At 40.5% G+C, this 11350-nt stretch overlaps 4 protein-coding genes and 1 non-coding gene across 8 annotated transcripts in view; 3 read left to right on the top strand and 2 right to left on the bottom strand.

The window, feature by feature from the left end:
- Nucleotides 1-1170, bottom strand: part of LOC133836007 (neuropeptide-like 4) — a 135485-nt gene extending 134315 nt beyond the window's left edge. The window contains exons 1-2 of one of the 2 annotated variants that reach the window (XM_062266269.1): nt 1065-1170; nt 833-986 (exon numbers count right to left, since the gene is read on the bottom strand). In XM_062266269.1, coding sequence (XP_062122253.1) covers nt 837-986; nt 1065-1076 — 162 coding nt within the window. In that variant the 5' untranslated portion in view covers nt 1077-1170 and the 3' untranslated portion in view covers nt 833-836. Of the gene's footprint in view, nt 1-780; nt 987-1064 lie in introns of those variants that run through there. The other variant, XM_062266259.1, reaches the window with a different exon arrangement.
- A 1952-nt stretch (nt 1171-3122) lies between these two features.
- Nucleotides 3123-3684, top strand: LOC133843300 (neuropeptide-like 4). The gene is made up of 2 exons (XM_062276805.1): nt 3123-3237; nt 3308-3684. Exons 1-2 carry the CDS (start codon nt 3226-3228, stop codon nt 3494-3496), a joined length of 201 nt encoding a protein of 66 aa, XP_062132789.1. The 5' UTR covers nt 3123-3225; the 3' UTR covers nt 3497-3684.
- Nucleotides 3685-4171: 487 nt separating this feature from the next.
- On the top strand, nt 4172-4243 carry Trnaq-cug (transfer RNA glutamine (anticodon CUG)). Its single transcript has one exon. It is a non-coding gene; the product is annotated as a tRNA-Gln (tRNA).
- Nucleotides 4244-4707: 464 nt separating this feature from the next.
- On the top strand, nt 4708-7765 carry LOC133836962 (dihydrolipoyllysine-residue acetyltransferase component of pyruvate dehydrogenase complex, mitochondrial). 3 transcript variants are annotated; one of them, XM_062267612.1, is made up of 7 exons: nt 4708-5052; nt 5506-5690; nt 5749-6054; nt 6293-6462; nt 6536-6884; nt 6948-7050; nt 7113-7765. In XM_062267612.1, the coding sequence occupies exons 1-7, from the start codon at nt 4916-4918 to the stop codon at nt 7240-7242; spliced, it is 1380 nt and encodes a 459-aa protein (XP_062123596.1). In that variant the 5' UTR covers nt 4708-4915; the 3' UTR covers nt 7243-7765. The 3 variants fall into 3 exon arrangements, with proteins under 3 accessions (XP_062123596.1, XP_062123588.1, XP_062123581.1); XM_062267604.1 differs by having other exon boundaries at nt 5749-6141; XM_062267597.1 differs by having other exon boundaries at nt 4709-5052; nt 5749-6141; nt 6245-6462.
- A 302-nt stretch (nt 7766-8067) lies between these two features.
- LOC133836980 (retinaldehyde-binding protein 1) lies at nt 8068-10611 on the bottom strand. The gene is made up of 4 exons (XM_062267624.1): nt 10457-10611; nt 9988-10254; nt 8456-8917; nt 8068-8384 (listed from the first exon to the last, which is right to left on the bottom strand). The coding sequence occupies exons 2-4, from the start codon at nt 10225-10227 to the stop codon at nt 8202-8204; spliced, it is 885 nt and encodes a 294-aa protein (XP_062123608.1). The 5' UTR covers nt 10228-10254; nt 10457-10611; the 3' UTR covers nt 8068-8201.
- Between the last annotated feature and the right edge of the window lie 739 nt (nt 10612-11350).

The raw sequence follows: 11350 nt of genomic DNA, 5'->3' as shown, positions 1-11350 counted from the left end.
TTTATTAAGTGGTCACGATTATTGCTTTTTATGATCATATTAACCCTATTCTGTCGCCAAAGTGCGGAGCAAGGAATACCTATTGCCCTAGGAACATCTTGTATTTGTCATGTAAATGGGATATGTATGCCTAGAGCTATGTGCGGATAAATGCATGAAAAATGAATAAAAAATTAAACTATTATGTATATTTCGAATATAATCAATAAGTTTTTTATTTTTAACCGTATTATCGGGCAAATTTATCGATGACATTTATACCGCTCCAGATGGCGCCATTTCAAAAAGTTCCAACATCGCGTAGTTCCAGATTCTTTCGGTAGAGTGCGCTATGATCGTTGGTGTAATTTATCGAAAATTTCGATATTATTGTGAGGGCAATTTCATTAATTTTTGAATATTTTTATGTTTACTAACCGGAATTTAAGTGAATGACTGCTGATAACCCGATGTGTTCTATATAAGAGCAATATATAAAACATTGCACTCTTATCTCATTATCGGCAATGTTGTTTTCCCAATCAAGGCTACGCAGCGGAGAGCAACACAAAGAATCGCGCTGTAAACATTGCACATTCGGAATGCATTTAAAGTGGAGGTACCCGCTCTGGCTCATCCTATTGAACCTATTATGTGTAACTGCACGCTACGCGACTAACCTGGATAATAGCGAGAAATCAATTACCCTTGGCTCCCATTGCAGTTGTGTTGATCTGAGTGGTCAATGTGTTCCGATAACACGGTGTAGATTTTGAACAAATAAATAAACTTGTGGAGAGCTTGTTTTTTTGAAATGCAATCAATGTGTTTTATTATCAACGTTTTATGATCGACCATTAACCATAGTAGACATATGGCGAGGCATAACCCACAGCCGGGTAGCCAGCGGAGTAAAAGAATTGTGGACTGGGAGCGGGATTCGGTCCGGGAACTGGAGCAGGCACAGCCACAGCCAAAGCCAACAAAGCGGCGAGCAAAAGGAATACCTAAAAAAAAAACCAAATTGTGGATAAACCGTAGATAATCGTGGTGATTGCGACTTGATGAATGCGTTGTTTCCTTACCAGCTTCAACATGGTGATGGGAAGATTTCTGAGCTATCGACTTGGAACGCACACAGAATCAAACTGCAGTTGATGTTTGATCGAATTCTGGCTTTTATAAGCGACCCACTGACAAAGTGAATGGCAGCGACATTCCCAATTCCCATTTTGACATCATCGCCAGCGTCATTAGCACACGGTAATCGGGAGACGGCGATAAGCTGCTTAGCTGTCTCCTCCTCTCCCACCTCCATCCTCCGCCCTCCACCCTCCAACCTGCAGGCCTCCCTCAACCCATTGTGTGGCGTCATCATCGCATCGTTGCAATGTCGCCTTGTTGCCTCTTAATATTCAATCTGCATTCGTTAGACGAGTTATAGCTTCAATTTTTTGCTCTAACGACTCACTAATAGCCATGCGAATGTGAGCATGTCGCTCCATATGCGAATCGTTTGGTAAAAAAAGTAAAAAAAATACAAATATAAAAAAAAAAAAATATATATGTATATATAAAAAAAATACAAATATATATGTATATATACATATAAAGAACATATAAGCCCCGCGGGTGCTTTGTGCCAAAAACAAAAAAATATATATTGTTTCTTAATCCGGCTCCATTGCACAATTGATATGGAGCGACGTCGTCATTTCCAATCTTCTCTGTTTTTTTTTGTTTGTCAACTCACTTGCTGCGAGTTCTCATATTTTTCTCGTTATGAGTGTAATTTGCTGGGTTTTGATTGATGCCACAGTTTGTTATTATTTTATGACAAAATCAGCAAATCATTTACTGGCAAAACGCGACCTAAATTATCTATTTCCCACACGCTTTCCCTTAGGCACTTATTCTTGTATTCAGAAAATGCATATCCCATATTTCCTTCATTTTCTGCCTAAGTATAACCTACTTGATGTGACAGGAATATCATTTTAAAGTATTCTTCAAGGGTTACACTTGAAAGGGAATTATAGTATAAGTTATCCTTTTCTCTCCGAAAGCTGGAGACCGTTAAATTTCAAATAAAATAACTGGTTTATTAAATAATCAATTGAAATATTAAATTTATTGTATTCATTAGAAAAGCATTTTTAGATATTCCACTTAATAAGTCTTTATTTAATTACAGAAAAAAGGTTTTTAAGTGGTTAATTATTTTATAGCGATTTTTTCATGTTTTCATTAAAAGCTTAGTTTATTTTTTAATATTTATTTTTGAAAATCATTTAATACGGTTTATTACGGAAAATTAGTTTGATATAATTATAATTATATTATTATATTAATTATATTATATTAATATATATTAAACCATCAACGTGCACTGTTTTCAATAAGATGCTAAATTAACTGCGTAGTAAAAACACTTAATATTTTTTCACCGCATTTCAATAGAGGTAATTAAATAATTAAAGTGAGCAATGAGTTCACCAAGTGCTTACGATATTCCCTTTTATTTTCTATTGCAAACTTTTTCTATTCTGGAATTATTTGAGCTTCTGTTTTGATTCGCAATTTGAAATTCGTACGTTCAATCATTTATCACTTTAATGTCTTCGAAATGTGGCGAGTGAAATAAGAGTGAAATAAGCCTTTGCCAATTAACATGCAATTCGCATAGCGAAATTGTGTCTGATCGCAAGTACCAAACAAAAAAACAGTAATCACTTTGAAGGTCAGTTCACAATACAAAAGAGTGAACACCAATACACAGATGAGTACTCGATTGTGGAGAAGTGAATGCTGATACTTATTCGTATACCATAGTTGCCAAATCATGAGTTGGCGATAAGAAGTCATTAGAATGCGAGAGATACTTACTGTTCTGCTGTTCTGCCCGGCTGACAAAACTATCAAAACAAAAAGTGAGATATATTCAACGCATGCAGAACATTTAATACACTCACGCAAACTAGTTTTTTTCAATTTGTCACACACCTATCGAGAAAGTGAGAGTACTCTGTGCGAAGGGTATGCGAATTTTGGGACAACCAATTAGAAGTATTATAAATGTGAACAAAAGTCGAAATTGCGATGTCGATTTTCGTCGGTTGGTCATCATAAATAAGTCATGAGCATCAGTTTAGAGTATAAATAGCCGGCGTCTCTGCTCAAACAGTATCAAAACATCAAGTGCAATTGTTTCAATAACAACAACCAAAACCCCAAATAACTACCAAAATGTTCAAGCTGGTAAGTGTTCGCAAGGATACGAAAATTCAAGAAAAGAGTCGGGCTTTAATTCACTATCTCTTTCCGTCAGCTCGTTGTCTTCTTCGCCGCTCTCTTCGCTGTTGCCCTCGCCGTGCCAGCACCAGCTCCAGCTCCCCGTGCCGCCCCCGTTCCCGTGCCCATCGCCAGCCCTGAGCCAGCCCCACAGTTCTACTATGGTGCCAGCCCCTATGCTTACTCTGCATACTCTGCCTACTCGCCATACTCGTACTACGGCTAAGTGCTAACGGCTTATTCTCACTACGATAACTGACGGCAATTACTGTGACTGTGACTGTGACCCGCAAATGGATTCGTGATAATGGACATGGAAACAAACGCGCGCTGGCAATTCTAATTAGGATTTTTAGTAATAAATGCTTATGAAAAATTCAAAAAAAATCAATAAAATGTGTTTAAAACTTCAAATGGTCATTGATTTTTCATTATGGTGATTATGATAGTGTAGGATAGTGTATAAAATGGCATAGCTTAATTGTATTCTTAAATTATTTACAATTTCAACGCATTGTGAAAGAGACTTACATAATATGTAATACATATGTATATATGTGAGTCTTAAGGTACTGGGTTCAACGCCGGGTGATGTGAACAATAATACTATTCAATTTGCAATATTATAAATACTTTTTTTTTAATTGTGTATTTCAATTATTATATTTAACAACATTTAATAATTTTTGAATGCCAAATTGTAATAGTAATTTCTACGAAAATCAATAATTTAAATATTAGAGTTGAAATGTTAGTAAAGTGAAGTTGCAGATTCTTATATTCTTTTTTTACATGCGAAAACTTTCTCTTTTACGCATTTTACGTAGGTCTATTGAAATTGTAGATAGCAAATCAATGCTGTGTTACACTTTATATATTTCTGGATGACAAGCTAGCATGTGGTTCCATGGTGTAATGGTTAGCACTCAGGACTCTGAATCCTGCGATCCGAGTTCAAATCTCGGTGGAACCTGATCAGCAATCAACTTTTTTTTTATTCTTTAGTTATTCTAATACTAATACGGTTAACACAAATTCTTTAGTTTAACCCTAATATGAATGTTTCAAATATATATTTGGCTTTGGCTTGTATTGATAGCAATAGATAACGCCATGCTAGCAGACTATGTACAGATGCTGTTAAAAGTGCTGTTAATAACATTTTTTCAGAATTAATTGTCATCTTCAAAACGTAGGCGGCAGCTACTTTTCTTTTTTTTACAATATCTTTTTATACAATATCAATAAACGCTTAACATAATTTCAATAAAGAAGAATAAGCAATTTAATACATGATAATCAGGCGAAACTGCGGTTAATCGAAACGCATATCGCTTAGTGAGGAGCGGCAATGTTGTTATGGCAATCGAGAGGAGCATATCTGTAAACTATTTAAAGGGCTGCAAAGCAAATGAACAGAGTTGTTTGACGTAGTAAGTCGTGACCTAGTGGCGTTAAATAAGGTCGGCTGCTTGCAAACCTTCGGTTTAAAACTTTTCGACTTATAATTCGATTCGATTTACTTATCCAAATTACGAAAACGCATTCGCGATATTAATTTAAACTCGTTGGTATCATTTAAGCGCGTCCAGGCGACAGATAATTCCACGATAGAAGACATCGAATAAATTATAGAAAGACGAGAATGTTGCGTTCATTGAGTACGACACGAAAAGAACTCGGCGCTCTACGCGCTGTCTTCCTCCGGTCTCAGGCTGTGCGACGTGGGGCCAACTATGGAGTGCGTGCTCTGAGCAATACCTGTCATCTACAGGCAAACAGGTAGGATGTGCTGACAGCGAAGATAAATTGATTGCTGCACAGCGTTGAGGTTAGAAACTTGTGTGTTGTGTAATATTGCAAATGCCAGAGGCTGCATTTGCCACCCCAATCAATGTGGGCAGCAGGGTAGCGAGTGGCGGCGGCGGCGGCAGCAGCAGGTGGCAGCAAGTAGCGTGCGTGTATGCGTGTGTCCAGTGCGTGATTATCAAATCAGCGTCGCATGATGGCTCTGATTAACATTAGCGTTCCGTTGATAAGCGCGGCATGTGTGATATTTTGTCTAACATAATTCTGATTGGTAAATCAACTGCAATTGTTTACATTTTGTGTGTGCGTGTTATCGATAACATTAACAGTGATAGCAACATCAGCAAAACAGCTTGCTGTCAGCTGATCTGTCTACCGATTCATCAATTACTTTAGCAGTACAAATTGTCATTTTGCTGATTGCAGCTCAACGTTGAACAAACCGATCCTTAGCAAACCCCAAGTGCTGTCGACATGGGGCTACAACTTTGCGCGTTCCTACGCCAGCCTGCCGGAGCACATACGCGTACCTCTGCCCGCTCTGTCACCCACAATGGAACGCGGCTCCATTGTCAGTTGGGAGAAGAAGGAAGGCGACAAGCTCAACGAAGGTAAGCAGTTCATTTTGATTTATATGCCTTGTTTAATGACTGTTTTACTGTTTTGCAGGCGATCTGCTGTGCGAGATTGAAACTGATAAGGCTACCATGGGCTTTGAGACCCCAGAGGAAGGTTATCTGGCCAAGATATTGGTTCCCGGTGGCAGTAAGGACGTGCCGATTGGTCAATTGGTTTGCATCATTGTGCCCGACGCAGAAAGCGTAGCTGCCTTTAAAGATTTCCAGGATACCGGAAGTGCACCAGCTGCTGCACCAGCAGCCGCTGCTCCACCCCCACCAGCCCCTGTGGCCGCTGCCCCAGTTGCCGCCGCAGTTGCACCACCACCACCGCCACCACCAGCTGCCGCACCAGCAGGTAGTCCAGCACCCCCAAGTGGCGGTCGCGTCTATGCTAGTCCCATGGCCAAGAAATTAGCCGAAACTCGACAGATGCGCTTACAAGGTTGTTATCACTAATCCCCATATCCTGCTGTGTGCATGCAACACTGCCATCACTAATGCTCCATCGTTCTTGTGCGTTACTAATATCCCAAACTTTTGTGCAGGCAAAGGTTCTGGTGTCCATGGCTCACTTAAATCTGGTGATCTTGCAGCCGCACAACCAAAACCAGCCCCCGCCGCCGCCGCTGCGAAGCCAGGAGCTCCTGCTGCCTTCAAGGACATCCCACTGACCACCATGCGTTCAGTGATTGCCAAACGCCTGCTCGAGTCTAAGCAAAATCTGCCACACTATTACGTTACTGTCGAATGCGAAGTCGATAAGGTAAGTGTCGGTTAGCAGGTATCACTAAAGATCGTCATTTAACATTTTCTATTCACTCATCTTTTTCTTGCAGCTATTGAAGCTGCGCGCCAATGTGAACAAGAAGTACGAGAAGGAAGGCGTTCGTGTTTCCGTCAATGACTTCATTATCAAGGCAGTGGCAACAGCTTGCCGCAAGGTGCCCGAAGCAAACTCGGCGTGGATGGATACTTTCATCCGGGAATACAGCGATGTCGATGTCTCAGTGGCCGTATCCACAGACAAGGGCCTCATCACTCCCATTGTCTTCAGTGCCGATCGCAAGGGTGTCGTAGAAATCTCGAAGAGCGTCAAGGAGCTGGCCGGCAAGGCGCGTGATAACAAGCTGCAGCCACATGAATTCCAGGGTGGCACCATCTCCATTTCTAACTTGGGCATGTTTGGTAAGCAACCATAGATTATTAGTGTAAAAGTCAGGTGACTAATGCATTCTAAACGACTTTAAGGTGTCAACCAATTCTGCGCTGTTATCAACCCCCCGCAATCCTGCATCTTGGCCATTGGCACCACAACGAAAAAGCTCGTGGCGGATCCCGACAGCCTCAAAGGGTAACTGCAACTCTTATTTTTTGGCAGTTTATTATTATTATATCGTTTGTTTTATTTTATAGCTTCAGGGAAGTTAATGTTCTGACCGTTACGCTGAGCGCTGATCATAGAGTGGTCGATGGTGCCGTGGCTGCCGTTTGGCTGAAACACTTCCGTGAATTCATGGAGGATCCACAGACAATGATACTGTAAATGAATCACCTCAATGCGGATCAGATAGCTAGGAAAGAGTGAAGCCACACTCTGGAGAGTGGCATTTGCTCTTGTCAACACGCCATTCTGCTGCTGCCAAGCATAATAGCTCCTGGTTCATATAACGTCTGCACTTTCGATGTTATATATAAAATATTGTATATTATTATTTTAAAATTGGCTTGCTGTCCCTATAAGAATCCACGTTGTGCGTTTTAGAGTCGATTTGGCACTAACTTGGTTTTTAAATCTATGAAACATAAATAATAATGTGTAATGTAGTAAAATTGATCGTACATAATAATAATCGATATTATTTACATACTCGACACGCCAACGAAATACAACTCAAATCAGAAACTCAAATCCCATTTATAACACAAAACACACCGCTTAAGCAGCCGTTAAAATTTTTGTTGACTAATAATTTTGTATGTGACACTTCATATTATCTTAGAGGAACATTGCAATACCCCAAAAACTGTTGAATAAACAAATTACAATGTAATCTATTTTAAATTTATACCTCGACTTGGTTCTAAATGTTATCTAGATATCGTATCAATCATGTTACAACTTTGATGTAGTAAAATCAATTAATTATTGTCGATATAAAAAGGAAAAGTGCCTGGCATATCATGAATATCATGAATTTAGCTTCATCATGCCCTTGAACAAGTGTGAATTATGGATTAGATAAATTTTTTGATTGTGCGCAGGTGTTTGAAGAATTAAAATTAGTTATTTATAAATATTTTTATGCAATTAGTGTCGGCAAGAAGCGGAAAAATTTTGACCAATTGAAGAATATATTCAAACGCAATATTTATGGTTTTTGTATTATGTAACTAGTTTATTATCAAGTGCTAAAAACTAATCAAGAATGTATTTAAACTTAGGCAAACGTAACATAAGCGTACATTAATTTATGTTGGGCTGGCTGCCCTTGGTTAACGTCTCTACCACTTGGCTGGGCCCAATTCGCTCCAGGTGTTCACATACTCCGATTGTTGTTCGAGAGCAGGGAACCACTCAGCACCGCCGTAATCGATGGCAGGCAATGTGCCCTTGTAGTTGGCAGGCAGCACCGAGGGATCGATGAACTTGTGCAGGGATTTCATATCGCTGCCATGGAAGTGCATCTAATTATATAGAGAGAAAGAGAGAGTTTAAAAAAGAGCGTAAGGTTGTTAACTGAGCGTGGCAAACTTACGCGCTTGTTCAGCTTCTCCTTGACGAAAGGCTTGAAGAGCGTCCAGACCATGTTGAAGATGAAGGGCTGCTTGACAAAGTGCACCTCCTTCATGCGCAGCGGCATTGCCTCCTGGATGAAGGTGAGCAGACGCTTGGAGAATGCAGGCGACAGAGCCTTCACCTGTTTCATGGCCAAGCCATCGAAGTCCATGATGCAGACAACGCCACGCACTTGAGTCTCCTCCTCCAGCTGGGCGGCAATGTGCACCATGTACAGCATGCGGAACATCTCATCGCTGGGCACAAAAGCGGGATCCCACAATTTGCCACAGTTGACGATGAGCATGCGTCGTCCCTTCTGATCGCAGTTCTTCACCACATTGATGATGCTGCCCTTGATGAAGCGCTCCTTCACCTGCTCCACCTGAAGGCCGTGCACCAAGCTGGCGTATTCCTTGCGGAAGTTGGCGATGCTTTTCATCTGCAAAAAACATGGTGGTTAATTTACGAGCCGCTAACTTTTCAATTTGTGATAAGGACTGTTTCCACCTGACCATTGGACGTGTCGTAAACATGAAACTTATGCCATGATAAAAAGGTTTATGATCGCATTTTATAAGTACGAGTAGCTCCCATAAGCCACGTCATGGTCAACAGCCGCAGAAGCAACCGAAGCAGCAGCAGCCTTAAACATTATGTATACGCCTAGTTATACATAGTCTAGTACTATATGTATTGAATGGGAGTCTGCTTATCGCAAGTGTTTTAGGTTTATGTTTTTGTTGGAGAGAGTTTTGTTTGTATGTGTGTATCTGTGTGTCAGCGAGTTCAAAAGCCTATCAATACGAGAATCGCAATCGACGGGAATCGTACGTTCGACAAACTGTAATCGGCCTGGCGACAATTGCTGCTGCGCTCATTCGAACGATTCCTTTGCAGTTATTTTCATTTCATTTTGTCTTTTCTTATTTTTTGAGTCAGCCAGCAGGTTGAAGACCCGGCCTGATACTGCAAACAAGTGCTGTCAATATGTCTTATTTGGGATCATAAGGTGAACTGCAGGCCGATAAGGCAATCGAATGTTTTCTATACATACATATTGTTATGTGGGTGGAGTGTGTGTTTGTGTGGATGCAATGGAAATTGTGTTTAGATTAGTGTGATCTGTCTAGTCACTATTGTATTATAGTCAAATAGGAATAGCCTGCAATGTTGTGTATATCAAGACGATGCATTCCCTTTAGCTTAGGTAACAACAATTAAAGTCTGACTGGGAACCATTTTCTAAAACCGCAACCAATTTCAGTTTCCTTTGATGGATGTAGTTAGCATGGAAATGTGAAGGAATGTAAAATGAGAAAACTTCTGAATCATTATTACATAATTACATTGTGGTTAATGCAAATAAACTAATATCAAATATGTGATTATTATGAATAACTAGTTTATATAATTAATAACTATATTCTTGTAAGTTGCAAATGATGGAACGTCTATTAAACCTCACAAACAGATTATTATTTTATATTATTATCAATCTTATGTACGAACCTTTTCCAATGCGCTCTCCGGATAGAAGTGGGCGGCGCGCAGGAAAACGGTGAGGAACGCATCGTCGTCCTTGTAGTTGATCTCTGGCGTCGCTTTAAGTAGTTCACGCAGCTTGAGGATGGCCTCAGCCTTCACCTCCTCCGTTTCGCGGAGTTCCGTGCGAGCAATTTCGAGAGTTTCCGGTTTGAGGTAACCCACGCGGAGGTGGAAGGCCTCCTCGCTGATATCGACAGTGGCCATTTTGTGTGGAATGCAAATGAGTAAAGCCTGCGTGTAACAGAATGCGTTTCAATTAGTTAGCTCCACATCATTGTTTTATTGTTTCAAATTTGTTTTCCCGAACACTTTTAAGCAATTTAAAGTTCCGAAAATTGGCATCGAATTAAGCCGTAAGCACAAACGCAACTTTCGAAATGTTGTTTGCAGTAATTTCGTGTAATAAGTCATGCCTTTGACGAGTATTATTTACCTATGGGCGTGAGAGATGTGCAACGGCAACAAGTATGATATTTGTTCCTGTTTGTGTACTTATATTTTATATATTTTCTGTAGCTCTAACGGATTTCAATCGCGTTCTGGCTCTGCCTGCTCACGACTCGTGTGTTTTATACCAACTGAATTTTGCTTTTCAAAAACCCTTACGACTGAACGCTTTACGTCTATATGCATAACAACGTCGTCGACGCAGGCGACGACGATCGACGGCAACGGCTATCGCAAATACTACAACTACAATTACAATTATAAATACAAATACAAATACAAGTACGAAGGCAGCACTCCGATCACAGTCGCAGTCACAGTCGCAGCCGCAGTCGACGCCGTCGTCGCTGTTGACGTCGCAGTCGTTTCGTCTTGGAAATGACTCGGTTTTAAAGATTAGAAGAAATTTCTGTCTCAATCGCGGTTGAATCTGAATCAACATAACCGCAGAAGATACAACATAATGTTTATATTTTCGGGCAACCCGAACCAAAAAATAAGCACCGCTGTCAATCACCTTACGCCCTCGAGAAAGGTCGGCCCTTCATGCTGCATTCGTGTACCTGGGTCGTGCTCTGTTGTCGCGTCATCGTGATCATGGCGATCCATTGTGATAATTGCGCTGGGTTGGGTTGGGTTGCGTTTGTTGGTTTACACGGGAGGCGTCCAGTCTTGAACCCCGGACAAACCGGGGCAACCAGAGCGTCGCCATAATTGTCAACTTTGCAAAGTTGAGTCAAAAAACAAAAAGACAAAACTACAAAAGCAACTCACAAAGGCCAAACACATTGACAGCGATAAACCATATAGTGTAGTATGTGTAAGTAGTTGTCGTAGCTGCCGGGAACCCAATAATATAGCGTAGAAACACTCATACAAT

Source organism: Drosophila sulfurigaster, chromosome 2L (genome assembly GCF_023558435.1).
Source record: "Drosophila sulfurigaster albostrigata strain 15112-1811.04 chromosome 2L, ASM2355843v2, whole genome shotgun sequence".
Taxonomy (NCBI): Eukaryota; Metazoa; Arthropoda; class Insecta; order Diptera; family Drosophilidae; genus Drosophila; species Drosophila sulfurigaster.
This window is presented reverse-complemented; position numbering and strand designations above follow the sequence as displayed.